Consider the following 22,500-nt stretch of genomic DNA (forward strand, 5'->3'; position numbering starts at 1 on the left):
AATTGATTGGAAACCACCTTCATTGATGGTTCTAGCACCATATTGAATACATGTACCACCCTCTAACATATCCTTTACCATTGGATGTAATTTAAGTTTTTGAAATTCTTGATATGGATTTAAGTATGGATTTGAATAATCTAAACCAACGACTAAACCTAAATTAACAGTATTATTCTCTGCATGATAAATAAAACTACCACCTAATAACTCATCACTCAATGGATAGCCCAATGTATGAATTACCAAACCTTGTTGATGTTTCTCTGGTTTAATTTCCCATGTTTCTTTAATACCCAAACCAAAGGTTTGTGGTTCACATTCATCACGTAAATTGAATTTTTCAAATAAACCTTTAGTTAAACTACCTCTACACCCCTCGGCGAATATTGTTAATCTTGCATTCAACTCCATACCTCTAGTGAAATTGGAGGTCAATGAACCATCTTTAGCAATACCCATATCGTTGGTTGCAATGCCTCTGACAGCACCATTATCGTGGTATAACACCTCTGATGCTGCAAAACTTGGATAAACCTCAACACCCATTGACTCTGCTTGTTCACCTAACCATCTGACAACATTACCTAAACTAATGATATAGTTACCCTCGTTATGCATTAATCTTGGTGTTGGTAATCTTAATGATCTATTCTCTGTTAGAAAGTAGAATTTATCTTGTTTCACTTCGGTTATCAATGGTGCACCTTTCTCTTTCCAATCTGGTATTAATTCATTCAATGCTTTTGGATCCATTACTGCACCTGATAATATATGTGAACCAACTTCTGAACCTTTCTCAACAACACATACTCTTAAATCTTTACCTGCTTTCTCTGATAATTGTTTTAATCTAATTGCTGTTGATAAACCTGATGGTCCTGCACCAACAATAACAACATCAAATTGATCTGAATCTCTTGGTGGTAATTCTTGTTCACTTGAAAAAAATCTAATTGATGAATAAATTGATTTCATATTTTGATGATTTTTTCCAAATAAAAATTTATTTGATGATGATAATGAAACATTTTTGGTAATATTTTTACCAATTAATGAAAATGATTTTAACATTATTTAATTATTTTATATTATATAATATGTTAACCCAAACACACTAAATAAAAATAAATAAAATAAAAAATAAATAAATAAAAAATTAAAAAATTAAAAAATTAAAAAAAAAAAAAAAATAAAAAAAAAAAAAAAAAAAATGAAAATTGAAAAAAATAAAAAAATAAAAAAAAAAAAATAAAAATTAATTTATCCGAAAATGAACTCATTCTAAATATTTCAAGCTGGAAATTTCCGGAAAAATAAAAAAAAAAAAAAAAAAGTTATTTATATAATCAATTATTATTATTTGAAAAGAAAAAAAAAAAAAAAATCATTTTAATTTTTTTTTTTTTTATTTGGTTAGTTTTTTTATTTATTTGTTTTTTTTTCTTATTTTTTTATTTATTTTTTAATACGTAAATAAACTAATATAACCATCATCACCACCACTAACTACCATATCAGAACTTGAAGAAATATCAAAGAAATTAATTGGAGTACCTGGAAAAGGTTTATGTTCTAAAGTTTTAATTAATGGTTGTGATGAACTGATATCCCAAAGTCTAACACAACCATCATCAGCAGAGGTTGCAAAGAAATCACCATTTTTTGACCATTGAGCATGAGTTACAATCTTTGAGGCTGGATTATAGTTTGAATCATAAATTTTATGTCTTAATTCGTGAAGTGGTTTCTTACTATTTCTAGCATCAAATACGAATGAACAATTTACCGTACCAGATAAAGAGATATAATTTGCACAAGGACTATAACAACAAATGTTTACATCCAATTGACCGGTTTTAATAGTGACTGCACGTACAGTGGTTCTAATATCATAGACGCAAATTGATTGATTGATATCATTTGAAGCTGAGGCCACGACATCATGATTCCTAGGATTCCAAGCCACCGATGAAACATCTTTCTCTTGAACGAATAGATTTAAATAACGATCGGGTTTATTGATATCAATGATTGTTACGAAACCTTTAACTGGTTCATCAGTGATCGAACCGATACCACCTGCAATCTTATCGCAATTCTTACCATAACCAAAGGACAAATCAGTGACAGCACATGGCCAAGACGCCATATCTTGACTATTATTGACATTGATATAATCTTGACTTGTGTAATTGTATAGGTAGATTGACTTATCTTGAAAGCCGCCAACCGCCAAATCCAAATAACGATGCAACGATAACCTCAAGCAAGGACTATGATTCTCGTGTTCAAAATAGCCCAACACCTCACCCCCGTCAACTGACCACACTGTAATAGTGCCGTCCTTACTGGCAGTGATAACTCTATAGCCATCCAATGAAAAATGACCCTCGTTACATTGCTTTGATTGGAATTTCAAATGTTGAATCGACTGATTGCCGTAATCGTAGAGGAAGGCATTACTTGAGCCCTTTGAAAGTGCCAGAATCTTTTTAGATTTATTAGTTGGGTCGAATTTAACATCCAATATATTCTCACCACCAGATCCAAACATATCAATCTTATTCATTCTGTTCGCAATTGTCTTTATGATTCTACTCTGATTATATTTAATTCCATTGACACAAGCATTTGCCTTTCTCCCCAACTCATCACCGATCATTATCTGCTCAAATTGTTTTTGATTTATATCTCGTTGTTGAATCTGTCTCAATTTCTCTTGATTCAAGTCATAGTTAATATCAAGTCGTTTATTATTATTTACATCCCTTTCGAATGGATTCATTGATTCACCATCGATACCAATCGATGCATCAACTCTACCACTCAATCTCTTATTTCTATTAACTAATCTTGAATCTTTTTTCATCTCTTTTAAATCTGTAAAATATCGAATTATATCAATCGGTGCTCTACCTGGTAACTGTTTACAAAGTCTATTCAATAATCCTAATCTATACCTTAACCCAATTGCACTATTTGTAATTATCCTCTTTTCAACATCTGTCATTGGATAATGTAATTGTTTAAATCCTTCATAATTATTATCATTTTTCAACGTTATTCTACTTCTAATTGATAAATATGGTTTAATCATAGTACCACTTTTTATTAAATAATTTCTATCAAGTCTAAATTAATTATAATAATAAAATAATAAAATAATAAAATTTAAATATATAAATTTTTTTTTTTTTTTTTTTTTTCTTTTTTTTTTTAACAAACTTACAATTTCGTTTTATCATTACTACGAATATTTGTTGATTTAATTATATTCATTTTTAATTTATTTAATTCTTTATTATTTGTAATTGATTTAATTTTCATTGGATCATTTTGTGGAAATCCAAATAATTGTCTATAATTTGCAATTGTTTGTGAAAGATAATTTAATTTCGATATTTCTGATTTCTATATTATTATTATTGTTGTTGGTGTTGTTGGTGTTGGTGTTGTTGTAGTTTTAGTTTTAGTTTATATTAGTAAATGGAAATGTATCAATATATATATATATATATATATATATATATATATGTAATTTATATATTCTTACATCTTCTAAACAATCATCTTCTTCATGAATATTATCAATTTGATCAAATTGTGATGACATATATAATAATGAATCTTTATATAATTGATCATGCCTTGAAAATAGATGAGTATATTCCCTTGGAAATGGTATGAAAACTTTCAATTTGGGCATCCTCTTTTTAATTTTACTTTTACTATTACTATTACTATTGCCATTACTATGACTATTATCGCTACTTGTATAATTATTATTATTATTATTATTTATGCCATTTGATGTTATTTTATTGTTGTTATTTTGAAAATCCTTTTCATTTAAAGAATATTCTGTCATAATATAATTGTTTAATGCAAATGTATCATTTCTAAATTAATTTCAAATCATGTATCACAGGGTTAGAAAATAATAATGCTAATAATAATGCTAATAATAATAATAACAATAATATTAATGATATAACTTACGAGTTTAATAGGGAATTTATCTTTTTAAACTTAGAAAGAAAGTTAGTTCTTGAAATTGTAGGGCAAATTTTATTTGTTGATGTCGATGATGATGATGATGATGATGATGTTGTTGTTGTTGTTGTTGTCGTTGTCGCTGGTGTTGTTGTTGTAGTGTGCTGTTGTTGTTGTTGTTGTTGTTGTTGTTGTTGTTGTTGTTGTTGTTGTTGTTGTTGTTGTTGTTGTAGAAGTTGTTGTTGTTGCTGTTGAAGTAACTGTTGATTTATATGCTGCTGAAGTTGTGGTGATTTTTGTTGTTGTGGAAGTTTGGTAAGAGTTGTTTTTTGTTTTTTTGTTGGTTGTTGTGATGTTTGTTGAACAGAGTTTGATGATGATGACGATGATGATGATGATGATGATGATGATGATGATGATGATGATGGATGTTGGTGGTTGTGGTGGTGATGGTGGTGTTGTTGAGGAGTTTGTGTTTGCTGTGGTGGTTGAGAAATTGTTGGTTGTGATTGGAGATGGGATTGAATTGTTGTTTGTTTAAGTTGTTGTTGGTTGGTTGTGTTCATTTTATCTTATAAAATTATATTTTATTATTATTTATATTGTGTTTATTTTTTAGTTTTAATTTATTTACATATATTTTTTTTTTTTTTTTTTTTTTTTTTTTTTTTTTTTTTTTTTTTTTTTTTGTTTTATAATTTATCGATTCTCCATTGAATTCACTAACACGAAACTGAAAAATAAAAAAAAAATAAAAAATAAAATTTAAAAAAATAAAAAAAAAAAGGATTTATTCTAAATAATTTTTCCCGCCTTTTATTGTGAGCAAAGATCTTTTTATTTTTTTTTTTTTTTTTTTTTTTTTTTTTCATATATTGCATATTCTGGCTAAGGTTAAATTTAATCGATAAGCATATTTAAGATCTAAAAAAATACAAAAAAAACAATGTTTTAGATTTATTGGACTTGTTTTTTTTTTTTTTTTTTAAAAATATATTTACCTTTTTTGAACTAATTAATTACTTGGAGTAAATTTAAAAATATATATTTAATTGCTCCTTGGGTGATTTCAGAAAAAAAAAATTACAATTTTTTTTTTTTTTTTTTTTTTTTTTTTTTTTTTTTTATTATTAATATTCACATGTATTAAAAAAAAATAAAAAAAAAATGAAAATAAAAAAAATTTAAATTTAAATTTAAACACCTCATTACAAATTAAAAAAAGTTATAAAAAAAAAAAAAATAATAATAAAGACGATTTTCCTATTATTAATAACAAAAATATTGATTTTAAAAATGAAAACTAATAATAATAACAATAATAATAATAGTATTAATAATATTGCAAATAATAAAAATATTAAAAATAATAATAATAATAATAATAATAATAATAATAATAATAATAATAATAATAATAATAATAATAATAATAATAATAATAATAATAATAATAATAATAATAATAATAATAATAAAATTGAAATTTATAATGAAAAATTATTTTTTTCCATTTGGAGAAATATTGTTATAAATAGAAAAATAATTGACTATATACATGGTTATAATTTAAATAAAGAAAAACTCTTTTTTCGAATATGGAGAAATGTTTATCTTCGTAAATTTATATTTTCTTTAAATCAAACACAACTTCAGCAAGATCAAGAATTTGAACTTTATGAGTAAAAAAATAAACATTTAAAAAAAAAAAAAAAAAAAAAAAAAAATAATAATAATAATTTTTGGATAAATATTAACATTAATTAATAGTGTTTCCAACTTTTCATAAATTTTTTTTGATACTGAAAATATTTCAATATTAATCCTAATGTTTCAACATATTTATTATTATTATTTTATTTTATTTTATTTATTTATTTATTTATTTATAAAAGGTTACAAATAATATCCTCATAAAAATTGGAATTATTGAAATAACTAATTAAAGAAGTTCAGTGAAAATAAAAATAAAAATAAAAATAAAAATAAAAATAAAAAATAAAAAATAAAAACAGAATTTTAAAATAAAAAAATAAATATAAAATAAAATTTAAGAATAATAATAATAATAATAATAATAAAGTTTTTACAATAAAAATGTATTAAATAAATAAGAATTCAAATCAAGACTCATTTTCAAAGTAAATTCCTTTCTATATTTAAAAAAAAAATGAAAAATAAAAAAAAAAAAAAAAAAATTTTTGGATTTTTATCCAAAAATTTCAAATAAATTGTTGCAACCCAATTTTTTTTTTCTTTTTTTTTTTTTTTTTTTTTTTTTTTTTTTTTTTTCATATATTGCAACCCACTTCAAAATTTTTTTTTTTTTTTTATTTTTCATTAATTTTTGTATTTATATATTTATTTATTTATATAAATAAACTACACATTATAATGTCTGTAACTTTAAGTATGTTTTTTTTTTTAATTAATTAATTTCTAAAATAGATTTCTTCTTTTTTTTATTATTAAATTTTTGTCCTAAGAATGAAAAAAAAAAAAAAAAAAAAAAATAAAGATATTATTAAAAAAAAAAAAAAAAAAAAAAAAAAAAATTTATTATTTTTTTATTAACAATAATTTTTATTTTTTATTTTTTTTTTTAAAATAATTAAAATTATATATTATTATATTTAAATATATTTAAATTCAATCAACTTAAATAATTATATATAATTAAAAAAAAATGATCAAATTTAATATTTTAAAACCAATTGAAATTGAAAAATTAAAGAAAATATTATTGCACCAACACCAGCAACTACTCGTGGTAAATCAGTAGCAATTAATGGTGACCCAAAGGGTGAAAATATTGTATATGCAAGTGGTAGCAGTATTATTATTAGAAATGTAAAGAATCCAATGGTAGCAGATATTTACTATGAACATCCATGTCAAACCACTGTTGCAAAGTATGCACCAAGTGGTAATTATATTGCAAGTGGTGATGTTCAAGGTAATTTACGTATTTGGGATACATTACAAAAGGAACATATCTTAAAAGCAACTTACAAAGTATTGAATGGTGCAATCCTTGATATTGCATGGACATCAGATAATCAACGTTTAGTTGTAGTTGGTGATGGTAAAGAGAGATTTGGTGCAGCCATCCTTTGGGATAGTGGTTCATCATGTGGTGAAATCACTGGTCACTCAAAGATGATTCTCTCTTGTGACATTAAATCAACTCGTCCATTCAGAGCCGCCACTGGTAGTGAAGATTTTGCAGTCAATTGGTTCGAAGGTCCACCATTCAAATTCCAAAAGAATATTGCCGCCGGTGATTTCACTCGTTTCGTAAATTGTGTTAGATTCTCACCAGATGGAAACAAATTAGTAACTGTTGGTGCCGATAAGAAAGCCTTTGTTTATGATGGTAAAACCGGTGAGAAATTAATTGAACTTAACCCAGCCCAACAACATACTGGTGGTATTTATGGTTGCAGTTGGTCCGCTGATAACAATCGTGTTCTTACCGCCTCTGCCGATAAATCCTGTAAAATTTGGGATACCACCACTGGTCAATGTATAAATAGCTTCACCTTTGGTAGTGATGTTAATGATCAACAATTGGGTTGCCTCTGGTTTGGTGATTCTTTACTCTCTGTAAATTTAGCTGGTGAAATCTCAACACTCAATTTGGACGATGTTGCCAAACCATCACGTGTCATCAAAGGTCACAATAAATTAGTTGGTACTATTGCTTTCGATAAAAACGCTGGTTCACTCTATTCCGCCTCTTATGATGCTTCACTCTTACAATGGGATCTTTCAACTGGTCTCGCCACCAATTTCACTGGTCCAGCTCACAAGAATCAAATTACCTCAATTAAAATCAATGGTGATCAACTCATTACTTGCGCTATGGATGATAGTGTTAAAATCTCAAGTATCTCTAAAAAAACCTATGGTGAAAGTATTGGTGTAGATAGTCCAGCTCAAGCTGTTGCTTTCTCTGGTGATGTTGTCGTTGCTGTCTCAATGAAAACCATTTATGTCATTAAAGGTGGTAAAATCGTTTCACAAACTGCTGCCACTTGGGAACCAACCTCTGTTGCCATCAATGATACTGAAGTTTCAGTCGGTGGTAAAGATAACAAGATTCACGTTTTCACTCTCAGTGGTAACAATTTAACTGCCAGTCATACTTTAGATAATCATCGTGGTGCTATTACCGATCTTTCATACTCACCATGTGGTAAATATTTAGCTTCAGGTTGTTCAAATCGTGAAGTTATCGTTTGGAGTGGTAAAGAAGCCAAATCTAAAGGTTGGGTTAACCATACCGCTCGTATTAATGCTGTCGCTTGGTCTAATGATTCTAAATTTGTTGCCTCTGCTTCACTCGATTCTCAAATTTACATTTGGAATGTTGAAAATCCAACCGCTTCACCAGTTCAAGTTAAAAACTCTCATTTAGGTGGTGTCAATGATGTTATTTATGGTTCAAACAATGAAATTTTCTCTGCAGGTAATGAAGGTGCTATTAAAATTTGGAATGTATCAAATTAAAAAAAAATTTTAAAATAAAAAAAAAATAAAAAAAAAATAAAACACATATAATAAATTAATTGTACAACAAAAACCCCAACCAATATAAATAAAGATTTTATTTTATTATAAATTTGTTAAATTATTTAAAAATTCTTTACTTGATTGTGATAATATTTTAACATTAGAAATTATTTTATCAGTGGTAATTGTAATTTCTGGATTATAATTTTCAATAAATTTAGTGAATTCTTGATGACCAATTCCATTTTCATTAATTAAAACTTGTTGAGATTTATTTAATATTTCCATAATTTCTTGTGAATAAAATTTAGATTTATTAAATTTTAAGAATGTATCTAAAATATTTTTTGCATTGGTTTTATCAATTGGTAAAACTTCATCATCATCTTGAGGTGACCTTAAAAATGATTTTAATAGAATTTCAATGGTTATTGGAGTTGCATTCTTAAAAACCATTTCATTTCTTTTTAAAATCTTTTCAATATTTAAATGATTTAAACCTGATGAATTATAAAATACTTTGAAAAATTCTTGATAGAAACTGAAAAATACACAATTTGGTATAGTTTTTGAAGTTTCTAATAATGTATCCCATAAATGAATGAATGAAATAATATCTTTACGACCAACACGTGGATGCATTCTTGAATAAATTTGAACACCTAAATTAAATGTATTTGCATTCTTATACTTTATTGAATGAAATAATTTAAATGCTTCAATAACTTGACTTTTACCATTAACTAAATCCACTCCACTTTCATTATTATTATTATTATTATTATTATTATTATTATTATTATTATTATTATTATTATTATTATTATTATTATTATTATTATTATTATTATTATTATTATTTAAAATTTTAAATAATAAACAATTATAAATTGGTGCTGAATCAATATGATTTGGATTTAATTTTTTAATTTTAATAATTTCATTTAATAATTCAAATTTAATTTCATTATTATCATTTTCAATATTATCATTATTATTGTTATTATTATTATTTACAATTGAATTATTATTATTATTATTATTATTATTATTATTATTATTATTATTATTATTATTATTATTATTATTATATTTAAAATTATAATTTAAAATATGAAATAATTTTGTACCAAAAGTTTTATGTTCATCAATTGGGATTGATTTTGATGTCATAAATTTAACTAAATCTATTGATTCTCCAAATCTAGAATCACTTAATAAAACATATAGAATTGTATTTAAAGTTTCTTTTGAATTTGAAATCATAAATTTACTTTCTAATAATAAATTATCAAATAGTTCATTTGATTTTAAATGTTTTAATGAAAATTGAGTATAATCAAATAATAATACTTTAATATATTCTGGTGAAATTTCTAATAATTGTTTATAAGGAATTAAACCGAGTTTTTTAATTTTTAACATTGTTAATAGTAATTGTTCACTTGGTGGTATTAATCCTTTTTCAAAATATTGATCTTTTAAATATTTAATTATAAATTCTGTACTAAATTGATTTCTTTCACAATATTCTTTCAATGTGGAATCTAATTCATTACTTTTTAAATTTGTATCAAATCCTAAACCCATATTACTACTACTACATTCAATTATTAAATTTGTTCTAAAACAAAGTATTTCTTTACATGAATTATACATTGACTCAAAATTTGATGATGATTGTCCGATTTCAATTAAAATATTTTTAATTTTCATTAGATTATGTGGTTTAATGATTTCAGTTTTTTGTTTTAAAATTGCTGTATCATCAATTCTATCAAATCTACGAATCCAATGAGATTTTAATTTTATTTGATTTTTTGCTTTTTTCTCTCTAATTAAATGATAATCATAAAATGATCTATGAATTGAATGATTTGCCATTAATTTTAAATCAACACATAGAAATCCATACCAAAATAATGCTTTTTCATAATGATTATTACGTAATAATAAAGAAATTGTTGAATCGATTATTAATAATTTCTGTCTATTATCAATTTGATCACTTTTTAAATATTTAAAAATTTCTTTAATTATTAATGAATTTTCATTTTCATTTTTAATACCAAATCTAAGTGCTTTTCTTTCTTCTTTTTCAATTTGTAGTAGTTGTTGTTGTTGTTGATGTTGTATTAATATTAATAATGGTAAATCTTTCCAATCATTTTCAATTATTTCTTGAAAAATTTCTTTAACCATTTCTAAATTATTTTGATATTGATAAATTTTAATTAAAGTTTGATTAATGAAAAAATTAGTTTTAAATGGTCTTTTTAATTTAGTAACTTGTAAAAAATCATTTTTTTCAATATAATAATTTAAAAAATTAAAATAAATAAATAATCTATCTTGTTGAATTTGTGATTGAGTTTGTAAATTTTTTAGAATTTCTTTACTATGATTTGAAATGTCTTGTTCATATTGTTTACTAAATTCCATTGCTTCATTAATATTACCAATTTTTAAATAATAAAATATATAACTTGGATATATATCAAACTTTTTTAAATCATTTTCATCTGATCTATTTAATTCTGTTTTTGAATTTATAAAATTTAATAATAATTCAGTTTCATCTTGGTTAAACTCTTTTAAAAGATTAATAAACCCATTTGATTTTATAAACCTTTTTAATAAATATTTATTTGAAAATAATAATTTTAATGATTGTGAATATTTTTGTTGTTGTTGTTGTTGTTGTTGTTGTTGTGGTTGTTGTGGTTGTTGTGGCTGATGTTGTTTTTTTTTATTTTTTTCATATTTTTGTAATTCTAATAAAATTGTACATAGACAGTAATAAATTTCATCCTTACTTGTATTTGAAGATTTTAATGCTGTTTCAATTGAATAATCATAATGTATTAAATATTTTAAAATCATTTCTAAATTATTGCACTCTAAATTTAAATTTAAAATTGGAATTAAAAAATTTGAAAAATCGTTTAAATTAGATAACTTTTCAAATTTTAAATTTATTAAATTTAATTCTTTTATTTTTTCAATTTGATTTTCTTTTGAAAAATCTAGTGATTGTAAATAAGAAATTATTTCTCTAATATTTCCAATTTCATCATTTAAACTTTTATTTATTAAATTAGTATTTTTATTTTATTTTTATTTTTTTATTATTTTCCTTTAATTAAATAATTTACTTTTTATTTGAGATATTAGGTTTTGGTATTGTTAAATCAGGTTCAAGATTTGACAATTGTGGCGGTGGTGGTGTTGTTGAAAATCCTCTGGCAACTCTAATGAAATAAATATTTTTATTTTTATTTAAATTCCAATGTGTCGAAAATAAATATTTGATATTATTATTATTTAAACGTAATGAGGATCTAATCATTTTTTTTTCTTTTTTTTTTTTTTCTTTTCTTTTTAGAAGATTTTATAAACGAGGTAATAAATAAAAATAATCTATTTTTTTTTTTTTTTTTTTTAAAAAAAGTTCGTTTTTTAAGTTTTTTTATTTTTTATTATTTTTTGTTTTTTTTTTTTTAATATCACAAAAACGAAGAGTATTTTTTACTGAATTTTTTTTTTTTTATTTTTTTATTTTAAAAAATGGATAATAATAATAGTTTTGATTTGTTTAATTTATTTAAGGATGTTGATAATTTAACTATTATTAAATCAAAAGAAGGTGAAGAAAAGATAACAACTCAATTTATACCACCAAATCATTTTATTCCTTCACATGATGGTTTAATTTTAAAAAATGATGCAACAGCAATAGAATTTCCAGATGAATTACCTCCAAATTCATTAGATTGTTCAGTATTTTTAAGAAAATTTATGGGTTGTCATTGTAAATATATAATATTATATATTTTTTTTTATATTGTTTAGAAAAAAAAAAAAAAAAAAAAAAAAAAATATTTAACATAATTTTTTATTAGCACCAAGTGGATTTTTACAAGGATTATATATGTATGGTGAAAATAGGTGTAAACAAGAAGATCAAAATTTATACAATTGCTATCAAATTCAATTTTCCTCTTCAAGAGAATCTAGAAATAATAAAATGGATGAAATTTTAAAGAAAAAAATTGAAAAAGAGAATGAATTTTATAAAGATCATGTTTGGAAAAGAAGAACACCATTGCTATTTAAAACACATAAAGAAAGAGAACAAGAAAATTATTTAAATGATAAAATTTTAAAATCAAATGTAGATAATCAATTATTTGGATATAGTAAAGAATTATTTGAATTTTTATCAGATGAAAAAAATTCAAATAGAATCTCTGAAATTAAAATTTACCAAGTTTAAAATTTATTATTATTATTTTTTTTTTTTTTTTTTGGTTTTTATTTTTTTTATTTTGTTTTTATTTTGTTTTATTTTTTTTTTTTTTTTTCTAAACAATAATAAAATAATAATTATTTAATTTTTTTAATTTTAAAATAATAAAAGAATAATAATAATTTAATTTAATTTAATTTTTTTTTTTTCTTGTTTAGAAATTTAATAAAAAATAAAAAAAAAAAAAAATGTAAAAACAAATTTTTTTTTTTTGATTACTAATTATACATGTACCAAATAAAGGAATTATTATTTTTTTTTAAAAAAAAAAACAAAAAAAAAAAAAAAGATATGAAAAAAAAAATAATTTAATTTAAAAAAATAAAAAAAAAAAAATAAAAAAAATAAAAATTTTTTTTTTTTATTTTTTTAAAAATTAAAATTTCACTGTGCGCGAGTGTCATTGTTAAGAGAGTTTTGTGGTTTTTTAATTTTTTTTTTTAATTAGTTACCACACACACAAATTCAAACACGTACACATCATAAAATTTTTTTTTTTTAAAAAAAAAAACTTAATGATAGCTTTAAAAAAATAATAATAATAATAAAAATAATAATAATAATACAAGGAAACCAATAATATTAAAATTGTATCATTAACACAAACTTGTCAATTTTAATACATACACATACACACATAATATTTAATACAAAAAACATTTTATTTATTAATTAATTAATTTATTTATTTTTTTATCTTTTAAAGGAATAATAAATATAAAAAAAAAAAAAAAATAAAAAAAAAAAAAAAAAAGGTTAAAAAAAAAAAAAAGATTCATAAAAACTTTTTTTCTTTATATATTTTTCAAAAACGAGACGTCTTATAAATAAATCTTCAACCGATTTGGTTGATGATCAAGGTAGAAATAGAGGTTTTTTACAACAACCATCAGATATCCTAACAGAAATGTCAAAATATTTTAAATATATATCTGAAAAAGGTATTACAAATTTAGCAAATTATCATTACTCTGGTGTTGATAATTCATTTTGTGGTAATAAATTTTTAAAACATTGGTGGAATTATTGCGTTAATTTCACCCCACTTTGGTTGGCGTAAGTTTTTTAAATTATTAGCAAATATAATAATAATATCATACATATGTAAAATATTATCCATTCAACTTTAATCAATTATTAATAATTTATTAAAAGACCAAATATTATAACATTAGTAGGTTTATTATGTAATATTGGAATGTATTTGATTATGTATGTTCATTGTCCAACATTAACCGAAGAAGCTCCAAGATGGTGTTATTTTGCTGTTGCATTTTTAATTTTTGCCTATCAAACATTGGATAATGTTGATGGTAAACAAGCAAGAAAAACAAAATCATCCTCACCATTGGGTGAATTATTTGACCATGTTTGTGATGCTTTAAGTGTTGCTGTAAGTAAAAAATAAAAATTAATAAAAAATAATAAAAAAATAAAAAATAAATATAGATTTATTAATTGTAATTAATTCATTTAGATGTTTGCAATTGTAATGTCAGCAACATTAAGAATTGGACCATATTGGACATTTTTTAGTTTTATAGTTGGAATGTGGCCATTCTATTTAGCACATTGGGAGGAATATCATGCAGGTATTTTGGTGATGGGTGAATTTAATGGTCCAACCGAAGCTCAAGTTTTATTCATGATCATTGAAATCATTACAGGTATTTTTGGTTCCGATATTTGGACATATGGCACTTCAACTACAGTTGGTAAGATTGCAACTGTTTTCGTTTCAATTGGTGCTGTTGTAACATGTTTACAAAAGTATATATTATTTATTTATTTTTTGAAAAAAAAAAAAAAAAAAAAAAAAAAAAAAAAAAAAAGATTGCTTATTTAATTTTTTTTTTTTTTTTTTTTTTTTTTTTTTTTTTTTTTTTTTTTTTTTTTTTTTTTTTTTTTTTTTTTTTTTTTTTTTTTTTTTTTTCTTTTATATAGCTTTACAAATACATATAAATTAGAGAATAGAATGACATTTGGTAAATGTTTATTACAATTAACTCCAATTTGTTTATTCACTGCATTAATTGTTATTTGGGCATCAGTATCAAATTTAATAACAGAACAACCACACCTTTTCATTATGACACTTGGTATCTTATTTGGATACATTCAATCTAGATATATCACTCAAAGAGTTTGTCATGATGATTGTTCTTTATTCTACCCAATTTTCGTTCCAATCATCATTGTAGTTTTAAATTCAATTTTGGCTTCTTCAGAGTAAATATATTATTATTATTATTATTATTATTATTATTATTATTATTATTATTATTATTATTATTATTATTATTAAAAAGTAATTCTTTTAAATACTAACATTACCTACAACATCATAATTAATATTAATTTAGTGTTCATTTGGTTAGTGAAACTGTTGCACTTTGGATTTTATTCTCAATTGCATGTGCTCAATTTTTATTATTTTCATACTTTACCACTCAACAATTGTGTGACCACTTGAAGATTAAAGTATTTACAATTCCATATCCATCGAATAGTGGTATTGGTCCTTCCCAAGAGTATGAAAATTCACTTTTATCTCAAATGGAGGAGGGTTCAAGTTCCATCGGTAATAGTACTGATGATATTAATCCAAGTGAAATTGAAGAAATTTAGAAAAAAAAAAAAAAAAAAAAAAACTAAATCGATATATTAATATATAAACTTAGTAACAATAAAATCAAAAACCATAAAAATATACATCCAAACCGATAAAAAAAAAAAATAATAATAATTTTAAAAACATAATAAATAGAAAAAAAAAAAAAAGAGTAATTACTTTTTTATTTTTAAAAAACAAAACTCCCATTATTTTAAAGTTTATTAAAAATTTTGGATCATTTATTACAATATTTAATAATTAAAAGAGACAGTTGTTGGTTGGTTTCTGAAGAACTTTTTTTTTTTTTTTATCCAAACTTTTCCATTAATTTCCAGTGGATTCTTTCATAAATGTAATTAATGATTTTATTACAAATATTATATTTATATTTTTCTCTTTTAAAATTGATAGATTTGGTTCAATATATAATTTTGATTTATTTTGAAGTAATTTTATATTTAAAATTGAAAGATGATGAATATGGTTATTTTTATTATTAATAATATTTAAAAATTGATCATTTATTGGTAAATGTTTATTTAAAGATTGTTCAATATTTAAATCAAATACCCATAAATCTTTTAAAGAGTTTGAATTTGAAATTGAATAAATTATAGAATTTATAAATAAAATTAATTTAAAATCAATTGAAAATTGTTTAGAGTTTAAAATTACTTGTAATATTAAAACATTTTTTAAATTTAATGAATATTCAATTAAATAATTTATATTTGAAATTACAAATTGTTTATCATTTTCAATAAAGTAACATAACCTTGTAAAATCAAATTGCGAAATTAAATTATTTACAACAGATGTAGGTAATGATGATAGTGAAATATTTAAATTATAAATCATATAATTTAATATTGAATAATTTGATGATTTAAAAATTCTAATTAACTCATTTTTATCTATTGATGTATTATTATTATTATTATTATTATTATTATTATTATTATTATTATTATTATTATTATTATTATTATTATTATTATTATTATTTGAATGGTTTCGTTGTTGTTGTTGTTGTTGTTGTTGTTGTTGTTGTTGTTGTTGTTGTTGTTGTTGTTGTTGTTGTTGTTGTTGTTGTTGTTGTTGTTGTTGTTTTTGTTGAAATATTAAAACATCTTGATATATATCTTTTATTTCACCAATTGAAGGATATATTGGTTGTGTTAAGATTATATGATAACAATTAATTTGATTAAAAACATGATGATATTTTGATACAAATTTAATATGACCTTTTGAATTGATATCTCCTCTAGAAAGTTCAAATAAATAATTTATTTTGAAAAAAACATATTTTGAAATTGATTGTGTAATTTCATTTATTGGATTCAATTCATAATTTACAAAATATTGAAAAATTTGAAAATGATCAAAGGTAGGATACTCTTTAGATAAATAACTTTCACATCTATCGTTTCTAATATTTTCTAATAAGATTTTTGTTTTTGGTTTAACTTTTTCCATTAAATATTTTACAATATCAAAATAACCATTAAGAATTGAACTTTGAAATAAAGGTTGGCAAAATGAGTTGTGATTTGATTTTGAAACTTTTTCATATAATTTAATTGAATTTAAATCCCCAAAGAATGCTTTTTTACAACTTCTAAAATGTAAATCCATAGAGGCAATTTTTGAACAATAACGATTATCACTAACTAGATATTCTAAAATTTCATATTTAGTTTCATAACATTCTATTGGCATTTCCCATTTTATAAGAATTTCTTTTGGAGAATTTTTTAAAAAATAATTCAAATACTCTAAATCAAATGACATTAAACAACAATATTCTGCAACTCTATTAAATAATAATAAAACTTTTGATATATTATTGAACAGAAATTCAAGTTCATTTTCAATTAAATATTTAAAATCTTGAAATGATGGTATGAATCTTTTATTTAGAGCAAGTAGTTTGATCATATTATTATTATAATTTAAATTTTCAAAGGAAATATTATTAAATGTACCACTAAAATTATTAAAATATTCAAGTTTTGATAGATTTGCAACTTTAATATCCTCGCCCAATCTAATTAATTCAAATTGATAATTTGACCAAAGAAATTGAAATATTTCCATATTGAAATCAAATTGTTTTAATGGACTTAAAAACAAATTATTTGAACCTATAATTGAAACTCTTTCAAATTGGCTATTTTGAATTTTATTAATAGATGGTATCTTTAAATCATTTAAATTATCTTTATTGAATGAATTTTTAAAAAAGCTTATTTCTTTATTATTATCTACTAAATATTTAGCCAATTCCATATTTGAATAATTAATTGCCAAACTTGATAAAAATAAATAACTATTTATTTGTGAAGAAAATAAAAATGGTTTCAATTGAATAAAATAAATTAACAATTGAGTATATTTCATTTTTAATAACCATATTACTAATTCTAAACATTTTTTTAAATCTAAATTACTTTCATCATAAAGACAATCATCATAATAATTTAAAAGTGAAATGAAAATTTCCAAATTTCCACCACTATTGAATATTGTTGTTTCTTGAAAGTAAATTGTTTTTTGAAAAATACCACCACTATCAATTGTTGTTGGTAATTTAAATTGGTTTTTTAATAGAAAATCATAAATTTCAAAATTACCACCTGATGCTGCATATAATAATAGAAATTTATTATATTTTCTAAAATGATTTTTACATTGTTTAAAAATTAACTCAAATCTTTTAAATCCCAATTCTTTATATTTTAATAATGTTTTAATATCCATTTCTGTTAAATTATTAAATGCATTATAATACCAATATTTTGATTTATCATTTTTAACAACTTTAAAATAATGATCAACATAACTATCAAATATATTAAACATTCCATTTGATAACATTATTTCAATTGTTAAATCACTTGTTTTATATGAATTTAAAATTTTATCATAATTTAAATATGATTTATCAATACTAAATTGTAAATCTTGATATTTTACATAATAAAAAATTAAATTAAATAAATAATTATTATTAAAAACTTTTTTATATAAATAATACATTTTCAAAATAATATTAATAAAATAAAAAAAAAAAAAAAAAAATAATAAAAAAAAAAAAAACCAAAAAAAAAAAAAAAAAAATCATGATATTTTATGAAAAAAGAAGAAAAATATTTATTTTTCTTCTTTTTTTCATATTTTTTTCTTTTTTTCTTTTTTTGATTTTTATCTATTTTTTTTATTTTGAGGTAAAGATAATTTATAGCAAAATAAAAAATAATAAAAAATATTTATTCAAGACTTGTACAACATAATATATTTATTTTTTTATTTTTTTTTTTTTTAAAAAATTAAAAACTTTATTTAAATAAATTTAAATTATAATGATCATTTATAAAAGTTGATAATTGATTAAAATAAAAAATAAAAGCAAATTCAGGTACCATTTCACTTAATAATATATTAAACCAAATCCATTTTTCAATTCCACCTCTTTTATAAAGATTAAAACAATAATTGAAATTGAAAATATTTGAATCAACTTTTTTAGATTTAATCAATTTTTCATAATAAATTGAAAATAATCTTTTTTCATTCTCTCTTCTAAATTCAATTGAACAATTACTAATTATAAATTGAGAAATATCAGAGAATGGACAACCAATACCAACTTCTGAATAATCTAAAAAGTAAATTTGGCCATCTTTTTTAATTTGATTTTTCTTTATTTCATCACCTTCTTTTCCGACTATAGTGGTGGTAGTAATTGGTATCATAATATTACCAGCATGAAAATCACCATGTACCATTGTAAATGGTGTATTGGGTTGATTTATATCAACTCTCTTTTGAAATGATTCCCATTTTATAAAAGATTGAAAATATTCATTTACAACCAATTTATATAGATCAACATGTTCTAATTTATTCTCTTTTGATAATTTTTCAATTAATGGTAATGTACTCTTTTCCCAAGTATTATTTAATTTAATTTCAAAATAATTAATATATTTCTCTTTTCCAATACCATTATAATAATCTAAATTTTTTAACCATGATAAATCATTATTTGAATTCTCTTGTTGTTGTTGTTGTTGTTGTTGTTGTTGAGATAAAATCTCTTTATCTCTCCAAAAATCAATATGAAGTTTTGAAGTTTCAATAAAACAATTTTCAACAATCCATGAAATATCATATCCACTAATATCAACACCATCTGGTATTCCCCAACATTGATTACCCATAGCTAATGATCCTAAAATATATGATGATGTTGATAATGATGATGATGATGTTGACGATGGTTTTGGAGATGAAATATCTTGTAAAATCATTGAGAATGAGCCACAATATGTTTTATTTGAATAATAAACTATTGGTATAAAAGGATATTTCATTTTATTATTATTATTATTATTTGATAATAAGGATGAAAGATGATATTGATAGAAATCAGCTTCTCTTGATTGTGAATGTTCAATAGAGAATTTAATTCTATCAAATGATTCAATTACTGATTTCATTATTACAGTTTCTGGAAAAACTTTAAAATTACCACATTCTCTTTTTTGTTTTTTCCATTTTAATTGAATTCTTTGAATTGATGAATTTAAACCACCATTTAATGATTTCTCTTCAACACTAAAATCAATAACCTCTCCCTCGTATCTACTATTAAAAATTGATTGAATAAATTCTAATGTTAACTCATTACCATATATAACAGATTGTTGTAACCCAATTGACCTCCTTATCTTTCTATAAATTCTTCCAAAATAATATTCATTATAAACTTTTAATGTATCCATTTAAATATTTTTTTTTTTTGATGTCTTACGCTAAATTTTTTTTTTTTTTTGAAAAAATAAAAATAGAAAAAAAAAAAAAAAAAAAAAAAAAGAGGATTTGGGTGTAAAAAAAAAAAAAAAAAAAAAAAAAAAAAAAGTGAGAATAAAGATTTAAAAAAAAAAAAAAAATATTAATTTTCATTTTCAATCAAATAAAAAAGTCAATTTTTTAATAGGTAATAATTAAAAATAGTAACCAAAAAAGAAATAAAAAAAAAAAAGTCATAACAAAAAAAGATACCAAACCTCTCAACATAAGATTTTTTTTTTTTTTGAGGAATTGAAAAATCCTGGCAATTTCGAAAAATAGAAAAAAAAAAAAAACAAAAAAAATAAATTTTAAAATTATTGACAATGGACCAGTAATAATAATAAATAATTTGCCTGTTTGATGATTGTTTTTTTTATTTTTGTTTTTTCTTTTTTTTTTTTTTTTTTTTTTTTTTTTTTTTTCATTACAAATTTCTCTCTCTCAGTAATTTTATTTACGCAAAAATAAAACATAATAATTATTTTTTTTTCTTAACAAATTTTTACATGTTTAACAAAATATTTATAATAACTTTTTTTTTTTAAAACAAATTTTTACACTATGCAAAAATAAAACAAAAGGTAATATTTATTGAATTTTAATTTTTTATTATAACTTTTTTTTTTTTTTTTTTTTTTTTTTTTTTTATTATTATTATTATTATTACTATTATCAGTTAATTTTTTAGTTTTTTATTTTTATTTTATATTCTTTTTTATTATTATTATTATTATTATTATTATTATTATTATTATTATTATTATTATTATTATTATTATTATTATTATTATTATTATTATTATTATTATTTTTTAACATTCTTTAAATTTCAAAAAGAAAAAAAAAAAAAAAAAAAAAAAAGATTACTAATAAATTATTTTAAAATTATGTTTCGACATGATTATTAGAAGAACTATGGTGATGATGTTTCCAAGGGAAATGGAAATGGTGATGCTCATGATCACCTTCACTTTTATGATGTTGATGATTGTGATCACCTTCTTTTGGTGAACCAAATAATTTAGCGATTGAATGTCTTCTGAAATGATTAAAGAAACCTTTCTTTCTCTCTTTTTCAGGTGAGGTAGAAAGTGGTGGAGAAATTGAACCATGACTGTCACCTATACTACCACTTGGACTATGTTTCTTCTTTGGTGTACCAATTTTGTGGAGATGACCATGAGGAAGATCAGAAGATTGTGACAAAGGACCACTACCAGAACTTAATTCCAAAGCATTTAATTCAACAGGATGGGAAGCAGCTCTTGGCATATTAACCAAATCTGGATTACTTAAATTTTTATTCTTCAATTCTAAAGAGGAGGATGATTTATTTAAAGAGGAAGGCTTTATATTCTTTTGTAATGGACTGTTGACAACATTACCATGATTATAATGTTCAGGAGAGGAAGGTCTTGAACTATCTGGTGAGGGAGTATTTGAAGAAGCTGGTGACATTGATTCACGATATCTATCTTCACATGGAGTCAAACCATGAAGTAAATGAGAGACTATATAATTGTTTTTCTTTGCTTGTTTGAATACTTTATGTTCCAATAGTTTGGAGGCATTTGGTCTTTTTGAAGGCTCTTTTTGGAGACACTTATCGACCAAATCCTTGTAGAGATGACTACAGACACCTTTATCCTCTTCCTCTTGAAGTGATGGTGAATTGCCAAATAATAAATTCATAAATACTTTTGATGGAGGTAAATCGTAACCTGGTGGTTTTCCTCTGATCAATTCTATTGCAGTGATTCCAAATGACCATATATCAACGCCTTGATTATAGCCACGTTCTGATATGATTTCAGGTGCCATCCAACAAGGTGTACCAACGATAGTTTTTCTACTACAACATGTATTCTTTTCAAACATTGCACTAACACCGAAATCTGCCAACTCAATTGCACCATCTTCACCAATTAAAATATTATCACTCTTTAAATCTCTATGAATTCTTTGATGAGAATGAAGGTATTCCAAACCTTTCAATAGTGATTTCAATACAGTTACTGCCAACACCTCTGGGATACCATCTGGATATTTAAATTTCATAATGTCAGCTAATGAACCACCACCTAAATAATCCATAACCAACCAAAGTTGATTATTCTCCAAGAAAGAGGTATGATAATGAATGAGGTTTGGATGATTATTACCATTCATTACTTTAACTTCCTTTATAACATCCTTTACAAATTGT

At 22.3% G+C, this 22,500-nt stretch overlaps 11 protein-coding genes across 11 annotated transcripts in view; 4 read left to right on the forward strand and 7 right to left on the reverse strand.

Moving 5' to 3' along the window:
* Window positions 1-1,074, reverse strand: part of etfdh (electron transfer flavoprotein-ubiquinone oxidoreductase) — a gene marked incomplete at both ends in the record, with an annotated part of 1,821 nt that extends 747 nt beyond the window's left edge. The window contains one exon of the mRNA XM_636912.1: window positions 1-1,074. This exon is cut by the window's left edge and continues 747 nt beyond it. Within this exon, the coding sequence (XP_642004.1) occupies window positions 1-1,074 (1,074 nt within the window).
* A 391-nt stretch (window positions 1,075-1,465) lies between these two features.
* On the reverse strand, window positions 1,466-4,562 carry DDB_G0278851 (hypothetical protein; the record flags this gene model as incomplete). Its single annotated transcript, XM_636913.1, has 4 exons — window positions 1,466-3,134; window positions 3,233-3,414; window positions 3,557-3,902; window positions 4,003-4,562. The coding sequence occupies 4 exons, from the start codon at window positions 4,560-4,562 to the stop codon at window positions 1,466-1,468; spliced, it is 2,757 nt and encodes a 918-aa protein (XP_642005.1).
* Window positions 4,563-5,292: 730 nt separating this feature from the next.
* DDB_G0278853 (hypothetical protein) lies at window positions 5,293-5,682 on the forward strand (the record flags this gene model as incomplete). Its single annotated transcript, XM_636915.1, has 1 exon — window positions 5,293-5,682. One exon carries the CDS (start codon window positions 5,293-5,295, stop codon window positions 5,680-5,682), a length of 390 nt encoding a protein of 129 aa, XP_642007.1.
* Window positions 5,683-6,390: 708 nt separating this feature from the next.
* On the forward strand, window positions 6,391-8,508 carry DAip1 (WD40 repeat-containing protein; the record flags this gene model as incomplete). The annotated part of the gene is made up of 2 exons (XM_636916.1): window positions 6,391-6,406; window positions 6,731-8,508. The coding sequence occupies 2 exons, from the start codon at window positions 6,391-6,393 to the stop codon at window positions 8,506-8,508; spliced, it is 1,794 nt and encodes a 597-aa protein (XP_642008.1).
* Window positions 8,509-8,613: 105 nt separating this feature from the next.
* DDB_G0278855 (hypothetical protein) lies at window positions 8,614-11,860 on the reverse strand (the record flags this gene model as incomplete). The annotated part of the gene is made up of 2 exons (XM_636919.1): window positions 8,614-11,593; window positions 11,667-11,860. 2 exons carry the CDS (start codon window positions 11,858-11,860, stop codon window positions 8,614-8,616), a joined length of 3,174 nt encoding a protein of 1,057 aa, XP_642010.1.
* A 218-nt stretch (window positions 11,861-12,078) lies between these two features.
* Window positions 12,079-12,787, forward strand: DDB_G0278857 (hypothetical protein; the record flags this gene model as incomplete). Its single annotated transcript, XM_636921.1, has 2 exons — window positions 12,079-12,322; window positions 12,414-12,787. 2 exons carry the CDS (start codon window positions 12,079-12,081, stop codon window positions 12,785-12,787), a joined length of 618 nt encoding a protein of 205 aa, XP_642013.1.
* Window positions 12,788-13,727: 940 nt separating this feature from the next.
* captB (CDP-alcohol phosphatidyltransferase) lies at window positions 13,728-15,448 on the forward strand (the record flags this gene model as incomplete). The annotated part of the gene is made up of 5 exons (XM_642691.1): window positions 13,728-13,876; window positions 13,976-14,213; window positions 14,298-14,590; window positions 14,765-15,049; window positions 15,184-15,448. 5 exons carry the CDS (start codon window positions 13,728-13,730, stop codon window positions 15,446-15,448), a joined length of 1,230 nt encoding a protein of 409 aa, XP_647783.1.
* Window positions 15,449-15,758: 310 nt separating this feature from the next.
* On the reverse strand, window positions 15,759-18,476 carry DDB_G0278859 (hypothetical protein; the record flags this gene model as incomplete). The annotated part of the gene is made up of 1 exon (XM_642692.1): window positions 15,759-18,476. One exon carries the CDS (start codon window positions 18,474-18,476, stop codon window positions 15,759-15,761), a length of 2,718 nt encoding a protein of 905 aa, XP_647784.1.
* A 299-nt stretch (window positions 18,477-18,775) lies between these two features.
* On the reverse strand, window positions 18,776-20,224 carry DDB_G0278861 (hypothetical protein; the record flags this gene model as incomplete). The annotated part of the gene is made up of 1 exon (XM_642693.1): window positions 18,776-20,224. The coding sequence occupies one exon, from the start codon at window positions 20,222-20,224 to the stop codon at window positions 18,776-18,778; it is 1,449 nt and encodes a 482-aa protein (XP_647785.1).
* Window positions 20,225-20,978: 754 nt separating this feature from the next.
* DDB_G0278949 (hypothetical protein) lies at window positions 20,979-21,113 on the reverse strand (the record flags this gene model as incomplete). The annotated part of the gene is made up of 1 exon (XM_642694.1): window positions 20,979-21,113. The coding sequence occupies one exon, from the start codon at window positions 21,111-21,113 to the stop codon at window positions 20,979-20,981; it is 135 nt and encodes a 44-aa protein (XP_647786.1).
* Window positions 21,114-21,179: 66 nt separating this feature from the next.
* fray1 (FRAY subfamily protein kinase) overlaps window positions 21,180-22,500 on the reverse strand; it is a gene marked incomplete at both ends in the record, with an annotated part of 1,725 nt that continues 404 nt past the window's right edge. Inside the window, one exon of the mRNA XM_642695.1 lies at window positions 21,180-22,500. This exon is cut by the window's right edge and continues 404 nt beyond it. Within this exon, the coding sequence (XP_647787.1) occupies window positions 21,180-22,500 (1,321 nt within the window).

Source organism: Dictyostelium discoideum (assembly GCF_000004695.1).
Source record: "Dictyostelium discoideum AX4 chromosome 3 chromosome, whole genome shotgun sequence".
Taxonomy (NCBI): Eukaryota; Evosea; class Eumycetozoa; order Dictyosteliales; family Dictyosteliaceae; genus Dictyostelium; species Dictyostelium discoideum.